The 16160-nt window shown below is 41.5% G+C and overlaps 1 protein-coding gene across 1 annotated transcript in view; it reads right to left on the reverse strand.

Annotated features, from left to right (window-relative positions):
* Nucleotides 1–9040: 9040 nt before the first annotated feature.
* ATP10A (ATPase phospholipid transporting 10A (putative)) overlaps nt 9041–16160 on the reverse strand; it is a 110640-nt gene continuing 103520 nt past the window's right edge. The window contains exons 17-21 of the mRNA XM_058828620.1: nt 13960–14160; nt 11735–11815; nt 11540–11644; nt 11009–11196; nt 9041–10332 (exon numbers count right to left, since the gene is read on the reverse strand). Of these exons, the coding sequence (XP_058684603.1) occupies nt 9627–10332; nt 11009–11196; nt 11540–11644; nt 11735–11815; nt 13960–14160 (1281 nt within the window). The 3' untranslated portion in view covers nt 9041–9626. The remainder of the gene's footprint in view (nt 10333–11008; nt 11197–11539; nt 11645–11734; nt 11816–13959; nt 14161–16160) is intronic.

Genomic DNA, 16160 nt, shown 5'->3' on the forward strand with positions numbered 1-16160 from the left:
ACTGGTGTGGGGCAGCAGACAAGCCTGCCTTTGTATGGTGGTTTGTTTTGGAGGTTTGTTTTGGAGGTTTGTCACAGCCTGACACAGACAGGCACCACCCAGCCCCTGGGTGTGCCCCGTGCCGAGCCCAGGGACCCTCGGGGACTTTGGGCTGGGGACAGAGCTCTCCCAGAAACCCACACCCTTAAAAATGGGGAGAGGAGGGGATGGGACAAAAGTAGTAATGAGGTGTAGGGTTAGTCAGGAGTGTGTGTGCTATTTTGGGAAGCTCAGTTTTCAATATAGTATGGCCTTTTTCCAGATTAGAAGTGGTGTAAAAATATCCCGACCTTTTAAATAGTTTCAAACAGGTTTCTTAAGGACAAGCCTCACTTAAATCTGAAGCAAATATAATTGAAAATATTACAGATTTTAGTTAACACTTTCCTTTTTGGACTTTGTAAGGAGCAAAATGTGGTTTTCCTGCCTGGAGACCCTTGAGGCTGAGCTCTTGTCTCAAGGCACCTAGTTACAGGTTTAAAATCTCCACATTGCTTTCAAATATATATACAGGGGTTTTTTTATTAACTTATTTTTTTTCGTCCTTCCATGCAGCACCACTTTTTCTTTGTAGATAACAAGTGGCTGGAAATGAAAGCCAGGGGTGGGAATAGAAGGATTCAAGGGCTTTTTGGACTTCAAGCAGGTGGTTAAAAAGAAAAGGTCACAGTGTGGTAATACAGTCACTTATATTTCTTGTTTGTTTTTTTTTCTGCTCCAAACAAACACCAAACAAAGAAAATGTAAAATTGCTTCTCTCTTCAGACAACACTGAATTACCTCTAAGTAGTATTCAAAAGTCTGTTATTAAGCATGATGAAGTCTGCATGTTTCCTTCTGCTTTCTTTGAAAAACAAAAGTGTTCTCCTCTTCAAAACACAGCAGTGGGCTGTGACAGATCCTGAGCACAGAGTTACCCCTGGCCTGGCCCAGCCAGAGACAGCGACCTCCAGACTGTGCTAGAGGAGCCATCTGTGGAGCCATCCTTGAGGATGGACAAGGATGATGAGTATTATGATGAGACATGATAGCTGTTCCTGGCACAGGGCTGCCAGGCAGGAGAAATTCCACACTCAGAGCAGCGCTGGAGAAAAGAAAGAGATGGGATGAATCCTACTAATTTTTTAAGCAGGTTTTCTCTGCACATTCCACAGAATATAATATACTGGTGGTACACCTATACCTGTAAAATTGTTTACATGGTAAAGCACCTCCTGGTGCACACAGACTTAGGACCTGTGTCTCAGAGCTGTCCCTTGTCAGTCGCCCTTCCTATAAATGGGATATTTTGTATTTTATTTTTCTGAAGGGTCCCCAGGACAAAGAACAAGCCCTGGCTGCAGTACATGGGATGAAATTGTGGCAATACTGTGTGGAGAAGTAAAATTGAATGAAGCAAGATCCCACTGAATGTTTATATCAGACTAGGATGGGAACAGGGAGCTGTGGGGAGGGGAATGGTCTATGGATGCTTGTTTGGAAATGTATTTGGACATGACATGCCTCTGCTTGTGCTGCTGCCTCTGGAGGGGAATGTGTGGGTCTAGAAGGTGCTCCATGCAGTGGAGAAGGTGCAGATTTGCCAGGGGCTGAGAGAGGACAGTTGCCCACTCCCACAGTGACCCCTTTCTTGGACAGGTAGGGGCAGAGGTATCCACTGAGACCTCTCAGCATTTGATGTGTCCCCAAAACCTCATGACAGGAGTCACCGCTCCACTTCAGTCCCGGATGAGCAGGAGCCATCTGGCAAGGGGGCGGTTGCTGGTGGGCTACAACAGCAGCCAACTGAATGCAATAAAACCACATGGGGTATTTTTGGAAAAGCTGACATCTTTCTTTCTCTATTTAGCACTGAATAATCCAAGAACCTGGCTTCCCTGCACTGTGGGCCTTGCTGAAAGCGACACTCAATGGGCAGGAAATGCTGCCACCTGTTTTTGATGGTTGCAGACACCACCAGTACATTTGGATATAAATGAATTAATTCACCCTTGATCTTCAAAATTCAGAAAAACTTCAGATGAACTGCAGGTCTTGGTACCTAAAACTGACAGATAATTTCCATGGGCCCTCAGGGGAGAGGAGTCTTTGCCTGCAGTGCCTCACATGATGTCATCATTTGCCCTCAGTTTCCAGATGATGCCAACTCAAACTTTCTATTTCCATCATCTTACAAGGAGCTTTTAGCTATAATGGCTTTATTGAGCTCTTGAGTGTTAAGCAAAACAATCCAGCTATGAAGTTAATTGTGTCTGCAAAATGACAGGGATCTTACAAACTGCAAACACCCAGCCCACTCGGGATAAAAATGGTTCATGTAGCTCTAACAGTACACACGGTTGATTGAGAGTTTGTTAGTAATTTGGGTTTTTAGTAAATATAACCCCCACATTTTCATCAGCAATTTGAAAAAAAAAAAAAAAAAAAAAAAAAAAAGAAGAGCTTTGCATTTTCAGGTTTTTAAAGTGAAAAACCCAATATCCCCCTTCTTGCTCTCAAGTTTTGGAACATTTGCATGTAAAGAATAGGATAAGCAGCAGCATCAGGCCCTTCAGTGGGCAGTTGTGGGGGAGGGGGGTGTGAAGGACGTGTCAGCCAAAATGCTACTTAAACAAGAGGCATCTCTGCTGTTTCCATTAGCACATTTCTGCTTTGTTTCTAGGCGTGCAAATTGTGAGCAATATCTCTGTCATGGTTTGGATTTCTGAAAGTCCAAGTAGATTTTTGTGGGCATTGTGTTTTGGGAAGGAAAGTGAGGATGGGTGAAAAGGTAGGAACTACATCCAAGCAAGTCTGGCTGTGGGAACAATTCGGTGCCTTCATGCACGTAAAATGGGTGGTCCAGAAATAAACTGGAGACTTTAAAACCTGCAGCTTTTGGAAAATGTGATGAACAAGCACCAGCAATATACCATGGGGAATTTGGGGCCAGGAAATGCTAACTTTAGCTACAGCAATGCTGTGTTTAGGGGTTGTGGGGCCAAAGTGAGAGGCCCCATGGTCCAGCTCTGAGTCAACACTGCCTCTGGAAACCTGCACCCTGTCCTGACTAGGGGAACTGCCCAGATAATGAAGAGCAATTAAAGTCCCAGAACATCTCCCTACGGAGGGAATGGTCACTTCACCAGGTTTGGGCAGCTTTTATTTGCCTTCACAGACACTTTTCCAAGTCTCTCAGAAGGCTCTTTCAAGCATTTTGTGTTCACTATTTATTTCCATGCATTGTGTATTTCCACACTGCAGTGATAGCCGTGAGCAAGCTAAATGCTGGTGCCTTTAACCTGCTTTTAAGAAGGCGTTTGTTTAGCCATACCTTGCACAGGGCTACATCACAGGCAAGTGCTGTGCAAGATGAGCTGATGAAACAGGACTTTTACAGCTGGCCCAATTAAAGTCCTTCCAGCAGCAGAACTGGCTGCAGCACCCGGCTGTCTTTGCCCACCCTGGCAAGGATATGCTAAACCTCATCTTGGAAGGATTTATGTAGTGCTGCACTTCATGTATCAAGGGAGACATTGCTGCACAGAGCAAACATCTGTACTTAAAGCCACATGGAAGCTGCTGCTCAAAATAGAGATAATTCCTCATGCAGCTATATAGAAAAGCCTTCCTTAAAAGTTAGTATTTTCTTTTAATTGCTCTTCCTCCATGTAAATAAAGCATAGTCTTCATGGAACTGTTACCATTTTTAACAGTGGTTTCTAATTCTAGATTTTGAGATTTAGGGGTGGCCAGGCTCCCAGGAAACCACAGGAAATTTTAAAGCACACAAAGCACCATGATCCCTTTGAGTGTGTGATACACTGCAGGGTTTCACAGTCCAGGACAGCTGGAAAAGCTTTGTCTGGATATGGGTGTCCAGACCCAGAGACATTTGTAAATCTTTACCTGCTGAACCTCTTAATCCAGGGCAAAACATTCTGCTGTTGCATTTTTCAGCTGAAGATACATGGGCTGTGACCACATGGAGTCTCCTTCAGCAGAAAGGACCCTCAGTGAGAGGCACAGGGGGTGATCAATGCAGCTGTTGCTACTGGCAAAGGTGCCCATCACCCCTAGGGCAGTGGCCTCAGTGCAGGTGCTTCAGGGGTCCCTTCAGGAGGCAGCAGAGGACTCCCCTCTTCCATTGCAGGAAGTGCAGCCACCCCATGGCTTTCTGATGGCCAGGATTCATACTGGAGAGCATGGGAGAGAAACATGGAGCCTTTTATGCAACAGCACAGGAGATTCCTCATGGAGCAGGAAGTCTCTCTGCCATGTTATCTATTCCTTCCAGGTCACTACCAGGACACTGCAAACAAATTTGTGGTCTCAGCCTAGAGAGCAGTGGAGAGCTGCTTGCCCTGGGAGGGCACCAGGGATCCTTTTGCTATGGCTCCTGCCCTGGTTTTCAACACAGGGAGGAACTGTGGGACCAGTAGTGGGACCTGCCCTGGTCTCTGGCTTGGGGGAGGTCCTGACCAGGGCACAGCCAGCACATTCCTGTTGGCAAAGCAAGTGCCAACCTACCTCCATCTGAGCATCTCAGCATTAGTTCAGTTCCAACCCCTTATCCATTCTCAGCTACAAGAAACAAACCAAATTCACTTGTGGTACAGCTCCAGTGAAATTTAAGCTTAATGGAGCCAAGTCCACCAGCAGGCAGAGAGGGTGCAGAACCTTTTTAAAGGCAAAAGAAGGCAGTTGGGAACCTCTGAAGATCCCCTTATCCCATGGGACTTCTGAATAGCATCCAGCAGTGCCTTTCCTTCCCCACTTTGCTACACCTGCATGCCCCTGATTTTCGTGGTTTCTGCAGTGCCTTTGGCACACACCCGTTATCACAGTGCATGGCTCTATCAGCATCAGTTTTCAGAACTGCCATGTGTGCTCCCTTACAAAAGCACATGGCTGCATTTAATGCTGGACTGAAGAAAGCCCAAGGCATAGATCAGTCTGGATCAATAACCAGCTGCTGCAAAACCATGAGACTTTTAAAAAATGTATTTATTTAGTTCAAGTTTTGATGCAGATTTATGTTTATATTATAAATTGTCGCTCCCGGATGATTCAAGCACACACAGTTCTGACAGTTTATTTTAAGCTGAACATCTCCATTTACTGAAACCAGTATTCATGCAGAACCCTTTTATATGGCAACTTGAATGAGTAAACCTCCTCAAATCCTTCACATCTTGTGTGTGTGTGGATCTGGCAGTCAGTAATGTTTAGAATGTATAAGCCTGGCGTGGAGCAAAAAGTGAGCATGACACTAGAAAGGTGGCTTAAGGCACAACAGAGCAGTGCTTGTTGATTAAGTGGGTAGAGCCTACAGGAGATGAACTGGGAGCAAGCACAGACCGCTGCCCTGAGCAGTGAATTGGGTGTGAATAAATGATAAAGTTCAATGCAAGGTCATTGAGGAAGTCATGTAAGAGAGGCAAGAACAGTCTTTGAATAATCTGAAAAGGTATGAGGAAATTTTAATCAAGGTGTATGGCTGTGGTTTCACAGCCAGTGCAGGAGGGTGGAAAGCAGATTCATGACGGGGCACACAGAACAGTGATGTATAGCTGGAAAAGCCTGGAAAAAACACTGGAATGTTGTTTTGTTCCTGTTCTGACATTTATTGCCCAGTTCTAGTGCCCTGGCATATGCATGAGATATAATTTCTGAGATTAGAGAACCATCCTGATAGAACACTTCTGGCTGTTTCTAAAAGATCTTTATACATCCAGAAGGAATTTTTGAAATGGATAAATCACTGAGAAATTGGTTCACATAAATAAGACTAAGAAGTATGGAACACTGTGATGCTTAATTCACAACTCTCTTCTTCTCAGTCATTAATTTCATCTGGACTACTCCAGCCAAAAATATCAAGCAGACAGAGAAGTGCTTGCAGAATTCAGTGCAACTATTTCAAACAGTGTACAGGGGGCTGTTGTTGGTAAAAGACCAAACATGGGTATTGTTTTAATTGCCTTATTTCATAAATAGTTGCATGCTTTTTGTGGATTATCCTCACACATTTAAAGCTTTGTTTTGCCTGATATAACTGCTCAACTGCACCAAGAGGAATAAACTTTACAAGTTTATTCTATTTTATTAAAATCAATGTATACAGCTTCAAAAAGCAATTAGTATTTATTTAGCTAAAATGTTTCAAATATTAATAGCAGCTTCAAAATGTTGACAAGTCCTAAAGCCCAGCAAGTAACATGCTTTGATGTGTTTGTCTTCTGGCAGCTGAAGAGAGAACTGATTTAAAATGTAAATAATTAGTTTGCTTAATATTTTCTTTCCAAATGTGAAGTCTGTTTGGGTTTTTTCTCCCTCAAAACTGTGGTTTAAATTACATTTTGTTGATATTATTTACAATGTATCTCCCAAAAGAAAATGGAGACAACTTGCCTGCAGACATCCACCTGACCTGGTTCTTGCCTGCAGGTAACTCGCTGTGCAGGTTTGGCACATGTTGGCCTCAGTGTGGCACATCTTCCTACCTATCAGCAGGCACACCAGCAACCCTGCTGAGGCCACAGCTCCGTTCAGGTCAGCAGGATTATTTGGTTTTTTTAAGATTAAATTAATTCATTTTTGAAGGATTGCTGCCATGATAAAGATTTTTTTTAGTATGAAGGGATTAATTTACACCTTAGGTATTTCAAAATAAATCTCTATGGATATTTTAAGTTTATTTTTATTTTGCAACTAAATAGAGCAGTTGTGGAGGCCTGATTCCCAGCTGGGTTAAGTCAGCTTGCAGATATTGGAGATGCTATGATGGTTACAGCAGCTGAGGACTGAGGTCTAGAGTTTCCCTTAATATATGATGCAGATGTACAAGTCACAACCACAGTGGCAACTTAACACATCTATCTGGCAGTGCATGAGCACCTCTCAGTCCCAAAGGAACCCTTTTATCCCTTACCAACAAAAGAAATAATCTTTGAAACACTGAAAGCACAACGACAAAACCAAATCTTGTACTGAAAAGGCATGGCCAGAGAGGAATTTAGGTTCTTTTTGCAAAGGGTATCATGAAATACAGCTCTGAGCAAAAGCCCAGTGATGCTCCAGCCCTTTCTGCTGCTAAGAAATCCCACGAAGGCCTGTGGGACACTAATACTGCTGTGAGAAGGAGGTGACTCCTGATGCAGAGGAGTCAATAAGCCCAGGAGATCCTCACCTGGCTGTTAGGGCTGCTGCAGTAACTGAGAGAGGGCACACACCTGCAGCATTCCTGGCAAGCTCCTGCTATGACTCCATGACACTCTTAGACTGAATTTAACATCCTGCAAACCTATGAGCCCTGCCTGGTATCTGACACTGTGTCCTTCTGTGAGATCCTGTTTTACAATCAAATGAAGGTTTCTAATCAAATGGCAACATTTACACATTTCAAAGTGTCATTTGACTTCTCCTCTGACATTAAAAGACACTGCATCTCCACACAGATGAGTTCTTTCCAATGGCAATCTGCACAGGATGTGTTAAATACAGCCAGCTGACCTCGCAAGAAAATCACCTGCAGAGTCATCCCAACAGTTACTAACAGGCCCGAGCAGGCTGGTAGAGCAAGCAGATACCTCAGCTGTCTCCCACAGCTAGGGACCTTTGCAAAGGGGGTTCCTACAGCCAAACTGAGTCCTGCAGGCTCCCTTGCCAGTGAGTGGAGAGTGCTCTGAGGGCACAGCATCTGCCCTGCTTCAGACGGGTGTGCCAAGACCCACACTCCTGGCTCGTGGTGGCTCTGACAGGGCAGATGCCCACCTGCCTTTGTGGAAACTGAGTGGCCACTCCAAGTGCCTCATTTCAGTCACAATTAATATAGCAGAGGAATGCCAGCACGTTTTTAGCCAGTAACAAATGAGTCAATAGGTGTGCTTTCCTCCACTAGAACCTATACATATAAACCAATGCTCTTTAACTCAAGGGTAAAAGGAAGAAGTTCAGCTTCGGGTTATTTTTTTTCAAATCAATCATATGCTAAATGCTGTTCACAGGAGACTGCAACAGTGAGTCCCTTAGTGCCTTTCCCGTGTCCCTAGTCAATTCTAATCCCAAAATGCAGTTTAGTTACATATGGATGTGTCATGTTTCATGAGGGTAACGTATTTACAGGCTGACTGCTCTTATTTACATTGCTTTCATCTCTTCCTTTCATTGGCATTTTACAGTATCATATTATCAATTCAGCCTTTGGGAAAGAGGCCAGTGTACATAAATCTTCGGAAAAAAAAGATCCTGGGTGGATTAGCAAGTGACAGATGGTAGGCACTGTGTCTTGCCACACTGAGGCAATCCACAGGGCAGGCAGGTTGCCAGGCACAGAGTATGGCATGGACAAGTTGTGGCCTTAGAAAAACTGATGGCAAGCAATACAAAGGCCATGAAAACCTGCAATGAGGAGAAGTGCAGCGGATAGTTCATCTGTGGTCATGGTGACCAGGGGTGAAAGAACCAAGCAACATTCCAGGCTAAAGCCCCTGGGATCCATCAGTCTGGCACAGGGCAGCCACACACCCATGTACCAGTGGCAGTCTGGGGTTTACAACCATGAGAGGTTGGCTCAGAGATAACCTCAGAAAGCAGCTTCCTGTTTTGGGGCTGGAGATAGCCTGCTTTACACCAGGCTCAAATACCTCTGCTTAGCATGTACCTTCAGAGCTGGTCATTTGGCTTCACCATCCCCAAGGACTCGATTTAACCTGGCTGAAACAACAGAAAAGGTGTCTCACAAAATTCCACTCTGCCTTCATCCCATGAACAGGCAGAACAGACCTCTTTGGTAACAGTGGCTGTGGTAGTGCTCCAGCTCCCAAGATCACAGGCTTCCCAGCTCAAACTCTACAGCAGACATGAGGCACCAGTTCTTTGCCACCAAATCCTTCCTTACAAACAAGCAGCGAGCTTTTTGTACAGCATGATGCAAGGCCATGCCCAGCCAAACACCAGCTACTCCAAGGGAAGGGCTGAGTTACAATTAATGCCAGACTGGGAAGTCACTTTGCAATATGGATGGTCATTTATTTATTGTTTTATCACAACACATCGAATGCTATGGCTGCAATATCAGAACATGGTGTCATTTATAAAATATCAGTATTATTAATGTGGTGGTAGAATACTGTTAACATTTACAGAGAGGTGTATAATAATTCCATAGCTTTGCCTCAGTGACAAAATACACTGGCAAGCAGATGATGGATGGAATACAGTGACTCTTTATTAACATGTTTTTTCCTCCTTGATTACTGAATGGCCTACAATGATATCAATAGTTGTTGCTGAATCTAACCCTTTCAAATATGGTAGATAGATCCTTTGCTTTTACAGTACGTGTCAGAATAAAAGAGAAGCATCTGAAAAATAAAGAAAAGGCATTTCCTTACAAAATGAGATGAAAAAATAAAACAATATAAATGGAACTTTCAAGTGTTTCTTTTTATATTTAAAGCTCTTATTTCAATAAACTGTATTTAAACATTCTTAAATAATCATTCTGTACCTTTGATTTTCTGTTTCACCTTTGGAAACATATAGAGTAATCTCACTATAAATGTGTGCAAATAAAAAATATATAAATATATTTATGGCCCACATCATAAAAAGGTGGTCTCGGAATTTTCATTTTTACAATGATCAGTTGGGGTTCCTTTCATTTTGTCCTGCAAGCAATTTGAGCTCTCTTCTTTTAAGCCTTTGAAGTCCACATGCAAAGAAGAGCCAAGCACACAAATACTGTCCCGTGTTTCATTTTGTAAACTGCTTGATGACACCTGTAAAACAGTCCCAATGTGACTGAACAGTGGAGTTGATGTGATCCACTTCAACAAACTGAAGTCTTCTTGGTCGACTGCTGAGCTCCATGGGAGTGTTGTTCCCACAGACAATGACTCCACCTCCGAAGTGCCACACTGAATGTCATGAAACCCCACGGACCTTTCCAGACTACCTGCTGATGAGGGGAGCTTGTTTTCCTCATACAACACAGCACCCTGGGGAGAGGCAGCCGCAGTCTGATCTGTTTTATGTTCTGCCTTTGTGTGCTCTCGGAAAAGTGACTCCCTTGTTTGAGGAGAGGCTGGCAAAGGAGTGCTTTGGTTATTAGCCTTATAACAATCACTAGCATTTGAGCCAAGGCTCAGGGAGAAGCTGTCGGCCAGGAGTTGTGTCTGACGTATTGTCTCCTTTACATTCAACTCGGTGAGGAGCTGGGTGCGAGTCTCTGGGGACAGTTTACTCAACTGGCGTCCAAGCTGAAGCTGGGTGGGGAACAGAGTTCCCTGAAGGGTTCTGTACAGGAATCTGCAAGATGAGAATGGGCATGTGAAAAGAAATCAAAGAGGGAAATACCCAATACGTTATTAACGGGAAATAACCAAGACAAAAGTACAACGTAGAAAAATAATGCTCTACACAAGAAAGCTTGCAGATGGACAGCTCTGAATGCTGTGCTAATATTTTGATTAATAACTTAATTAGGCAGTGTAATAAATCTGTATCTTTAGCCAGTGATCCACCTTGTGATTACACACCGTCTTTCATCTTTCCTGATGAGGAAAGGCAATGGGGATAAATCTGCAGAGCAAGCCTCCTACATCTACAAATTGGCAAGTAGGTCCACAACATACTTATAAACATTAACATATTTGGGTACTCTGCATTTTATGTGAGGATGGACTGAATCCAGAAGCATCACAGAACACCTCACAGGGTAGGAAACCTCTGCATGGCCGGAAGTTTTGAACACCAGTCTACAATTACCCCATTCCTGTGGTCCCTGGCCAGGAGCTGTGGTCTGTTCCTGTGGTCAGGAGCACAGAATAGGTTAGACCTGGCTTCAAATAATCAGCTGCTGAAAGAAACTGAGTTGGCTGGTAGGCAAAACAAAAGATGGAGGGTGGAAAATGTTCTTGTTCTCCCAATCAAATGCATAAAGTGCCTTTACAAACAAGAAAAGATATGCCAGAAGATACAATACCTGGGCAGCAATGCAACAACTGGTGATATAATGCAAGTGAAATAGAACACAGGGTCTCCCATCAGCCTTTCCATGGTCCAGTAGGGATTGGATGGAGGATGGCAGACTGGGCAGGAAGCATTGTAAACCAGAGCCACGAAGAAAAATAAAATGATACTGAAGATGCAAGATGACCAGTGGAGAAAAGTCTAGAATGACAACCAAAAAAAACAACGTAAGCATAATGATTCTTTATATTCTGAGAAATTTGCTGTGACTAAATTAAATTAAAACTTCTTAATTTGTGGAGTCAAATCCATGCACGGCAGAGTTTAGAGCCTTCTCCAGTTAAAAATTCTTATTACAGATACAACACTACAAAGCAGTTTGCAGATCATATTTTAAAACCCTTTCCATGCTTTTTATAAATGTCTGCTAAAAACAGAATGTGCTGAGAGAAAGAAGCAACCATCTTATGTTTTTGAAAGGTGGCACTAAGAGAAGAATTATGTCTATGCTAGTGAGTTTCTACGTAGGCTGTGGGTACCTTACCCAAGTTTTGGTTTCAATAGCCAAATGCAGGATGATGGTGAAAAGAGCTATTGTGGTGATGGGAGTTCCCCAAGAAAAGATATCCACCTCTGAATCATAGTAAGTCTGTAAGAAAGAAGACAGAATTTAGCCCAAGCTGTGTTGCCAGTTCTCCTCCAAATGCTTGAAATAGAATGGCTTAAACCAAACACTTACAAAATAGGGGATGAAGAAGCAAACCAGGCTTTGATACATAGCATCAATCATGTTCATCCAAAACATGTGTGGTTGGTACTCCTGTGTCATTAAAAAAAAGAAATTAAGAAAATCAGATCATAATGAAGATACTATCTTCCAGGATTGGTATTTTGAGGGGCATATTTTAAGGGCAGTTTTAAGGGCTTGGGCAAACAGCTTCATAACTTTGCCAATCATTCAGCTACCCTGAGGGATGAAGTATGAACAGTCTACCTGCAAGTCACTCTGTTCTGAGATGAAGTATTTTGCCTTTTTTTCTTTTTTATCCTGGAAGAGGGTGTAATTTGAATTTGATGCTCAGGCCAGGAAATATTTGTGAAGGTGCCCTATTTTATGCAGTACAGTCAGATCACTAATGAATATGAATAAATGGGTTCTACATCGCATAAGCAACATCACATTGGCAACAGAGAAAACAGAAAATGCACATGCACTTAGAGAACATCCACAACAAAGGTCTCTAGTGGCAATTCATGTAGCAATATATGCTATAAATATGTATATAAAACATATATATAAACACATATCTCTAAGTATGTGCATAAAATTGCTTGATAAAACCAATATTAAACTAACATTTTGGTTTATAGAAATATGCAATTTCAGGGGTATGGATGGTCATATAAGGGACCTAGATATAAGGACAAATAGTTTATAAATTACAAAATGTTTATAAAATTTTGGTACATATTCTACATCTCCAACATGATGAAATATGTTCATCAGGTTCAACTAGATCTTCTTCCTTTTGTGGAAAATATCATTGTAGACTAAAAATGGGAATTGAAAGATGCTTAGAAAGAATAATGGTGTTACTTGGCTTTCTGAACTAACATGGTTAATTACTGCATCAGGTTGCTCAGAGGGATTGTGGAATCTCCAGTGCTGGAGACATTCAAAACTGGACTAGTTAAAGACCTGAGAAACCTCTCCAGGTTTGAAGCTGTTTTTAACAGGGGTCTGGATCAGATGGCCTCCAGAGCCATTTAAACTATTCTATAATACAGTAGGCCCTTTTGGGAAGAGATCCCACCTGAAACAGGATTTTAAAGTTTTTAAAATGCCTTTTTAGGTATCTATAAAGAGAATACGATCAATAGATTTAAAAAAGCAAAAACAACTTAGAATGATCTCTGAGCTTCTCTATGAAAAATAACTGTTCTGTGAACCTGGGAGACTTCTCAGTTTGCCAGCTGAAGACAGGCAGACATAACCTCCCAACAAGCCTTAAGGCATTACAAGATTTCTATCATCCTAAAAATGTGCAAGAGAGGAAGATATTAATAGTACAGATCTTTCAAGTGTGATGCACTGAAACAGAAAAAATGTAGAAAACAGAAAACAACAGATGAAAAGGACAGAGTTTGGACTAATGGACTAAAGTCACACTCAAATTCTCTTTTCATTTTTCCAGGAGGGTATCTAGTACTGCCACTACATGTGTGGGGTACCAAATACAGGTGTACACTTGGAGGCAAAAACCACTTACTGTGTCCTCTCAGAAGACAGCTTTGTAAGACACTTATAAGAAGGCTTTAGCCTTCAAAACAACATCCCCACATAGACAGTTTTGCCAAACAGCAAGATTTTCCCACAGTACACTTTACCTATAATTACCGGGAATGGTTTGGCTCAAATTCCACCTGAATTCCTTCTGTTTTCATTGTGCAATTCAAGCAGATGGTGACAAGGTGTTTTCAACAGATATTTCAGCTGAATTTATCATCTGTGACTACCTCCCTCAGAGACTAAGTTTATCGTGCTTACTACCAAGGCCATCTTTCTCTTCTTTTTCTAAAGGGCTGGGAACTGAAGTTTTGAGTAAGTATTGTGAGGTTATTCTGTAAAAGCCTGCACTAGCTACAAGGTGCAATCTATTTTAGTTTTGTGGTTATTTGTGAGCCTGGACCATCAAGGAGGTGTTCAGTTTAGGCTGAATTAAATCATCCAGCCTTCTTCCTGGCACATATTAAAAATGTAGCCGGTTGGGACTTTGTTTGTTTATGTGTCTTCTGTTTAGGTGTACTTTTGGCATTTTGACTCAGATAAGAAATATCACAAAGTAATAACACTAACTTCTCAGACTGTATTTACCAGTGATCTGCCCTTTGGGAGCAGGGCTGTTTTTCAGTTGAAATGAAAGATGTTCAGGAAAGAAATTACAGTAATCAAGAAATTTTTACCTCCATATTCTGTCCGCTTTTATAAAGCTGAGGTACAGCAATTAACACTTCAGCTGGCACATCTTTATCCAGCACACCAGTAATCAGTTGTGGAAGAGAAGAGAAGAATAAATTAAAGAAGATCAGATACCACTGATCAATCATTGATGAGCCAGAGAACCCGCAGTAGAACTGGTACCAGAAGAGAAGGGCCACAAACATCTGAAACAGAACAAGCAATGCTGTAAATATAACAAGATAAGGAGGACCATCATCCCACTGTGTTCTGAAACCATTCTGATTCCAGCTCAGCAAAGACTTATCTGTGAATGCTAAACACATGAGCAATCTTTGTGAGGATACCTACTCTTTAACTCACTTCCTGATGCATGGACCACTTGGCTAAACTGCAAACATCTGACACACCTGCAAGTCTTTGTGCTGCTGGAACCTCAGATCTTGGGCATCACAGAAAATTAACTTTTGGTTCAAGTGAAACACTGAGGTGCAATTTAACTAATTGTAAAAAGCTCTCCCAGCTACCACTGACCTCTAGGCAAATGAGTACTGATGTCACAGCACTTACACAACCATTGTAAGAACAAGAATTTCCACAATAATATCCTCTGCTGGCTGAAGATGTTTTGGGAGACTTTTGTGGTCTACAACAGATAAATGCAGAGCTTTTTTGCAAGATCAACATGAGACCAGCAGCAGTAAGGAAGGTGAAACTGTAAAGATTCCTCAACCTCTCTTCTTCTTCAGCCCTATGAAGAAATCAGCTGAATACAGAGCTGCAGAGGGGTTGTTCATCTACTTGGGTTGGAGTCACCCAAAAAGAAACAAATCACACAACTCATTTGTTCTACAATCTCTTCAGCATGCAGAATTCAGAGGGATCAGAAAAGGTGCTGATTTCAGATATTGATGAAGGATTTGAGGCCTAGAAAAAGATGGCCAGCTTCCTAGAGAAGGAAATAAATTCCCAGGCTTGGTTCTCCTAAAAGTAAAATTGTATTATTCTTTGTAAAGTGATTAAAACCAGAAAATGGTTGGAAACTGTTAAGTGTTTTACTTGTTTTAACTATTAAAATGGGAAATGGCATGACCTCTGCTTTCACTTCTTCTTTTTGCATTGTTCTCAAAAAGCTTTCAGTGAGATGGAGAATGTTAACCCTTCATGAATTTTAGATATACAGAGGAAACTACAGATCTGTGTGCCCAAATGTGGTTGAAAGTTAAACACAGGAAAAAAAAAAAGGCTGCGGTGTGCTTAGTCAATGAAAGCTGCTTTAAGGAGAGTAAATCTGTCTTGTAAAGGGGAATTTCCACAGAATAAGAGGTCAGTCCTGCAGTATACAAATGTACATACACATGTATATATATATGTATATATATATATGTATATATATATACATACACATACATAAAGTAGATAAATGCTCAGGCAAAGTTTACATACTACATTGAAGTGGTTTGTATTTGAGCAGCTCACTGTTAGTGAGCTAATTCCCAATTAACCTAGGAAAAGCTAATTAAAAACCTAAGATAGTATTTTTGTAAGCACAACCTCTAGAAATGTTTCTGATATTTTCAAGAAAAATATCTTCCTCTGTGCCAAACAAGACTGAGTTACCAAAGCTTACCCTCTTCAGTACAGTTGTATGGGACATGGCAGTTTCATTCCAAAATCGAACTTATTTTGAAAAGTATTTTTTATCCACACCCAAAATCAAACAAAATTTCTTGAGTAATTTATCAAAAAGGAATTACAATAAATATGTGAATTTATATACTTTTTTCTCACTGTTTCAAAACAAAATGCAGTTAATCCTGGACATAGTAAATTCTCTCTCTAGAGCCTTGCTAATCTGTCTTGGAAACAGTTTGGCTCTGGCAAAAATAGGTAGTTTGATGAAAATACTGCTGAAAATTCAGCTGAACATCTTCCTACCACCTCTACTGTGGATCTAAATAATGCTGTTGAAGAAAGCTATACAAATAAATGAGGCTTAAATCAGATTTTTTTCCTCCTGAAATTTTATTTTGTCTTAAACAAGTTTTTAATTTTTATTTCAGATGTTCTCTCTTGACTCTGTATTGTCTCTCTGAAAAAGACAAAAGAAATTTACATAAAGATTTTAAATAAAGAAGGTTTCCCTTCTTCCCCTGCCAGATGAGGCTGTTTTATGAATGTGGTCCCAGAGAGAATTTCTGAGTGA

The sequence above is a fragment of the Poecile atricapillus genome, chromosome 1 (genome assembly GCF_030490865.1).
Source record: "Poecile atricapillus isolate bPoeAtr1 chromosome 1, bPoeAtr1.hap1, whole genome shotgun sequence".
Taxonomy (NCBI): domain Eukaryota; kingdom Metazoa; phylum Chordata; class Aves; order Passeriformes; family Paridae; genus Poecile; species Poecile atricapillus.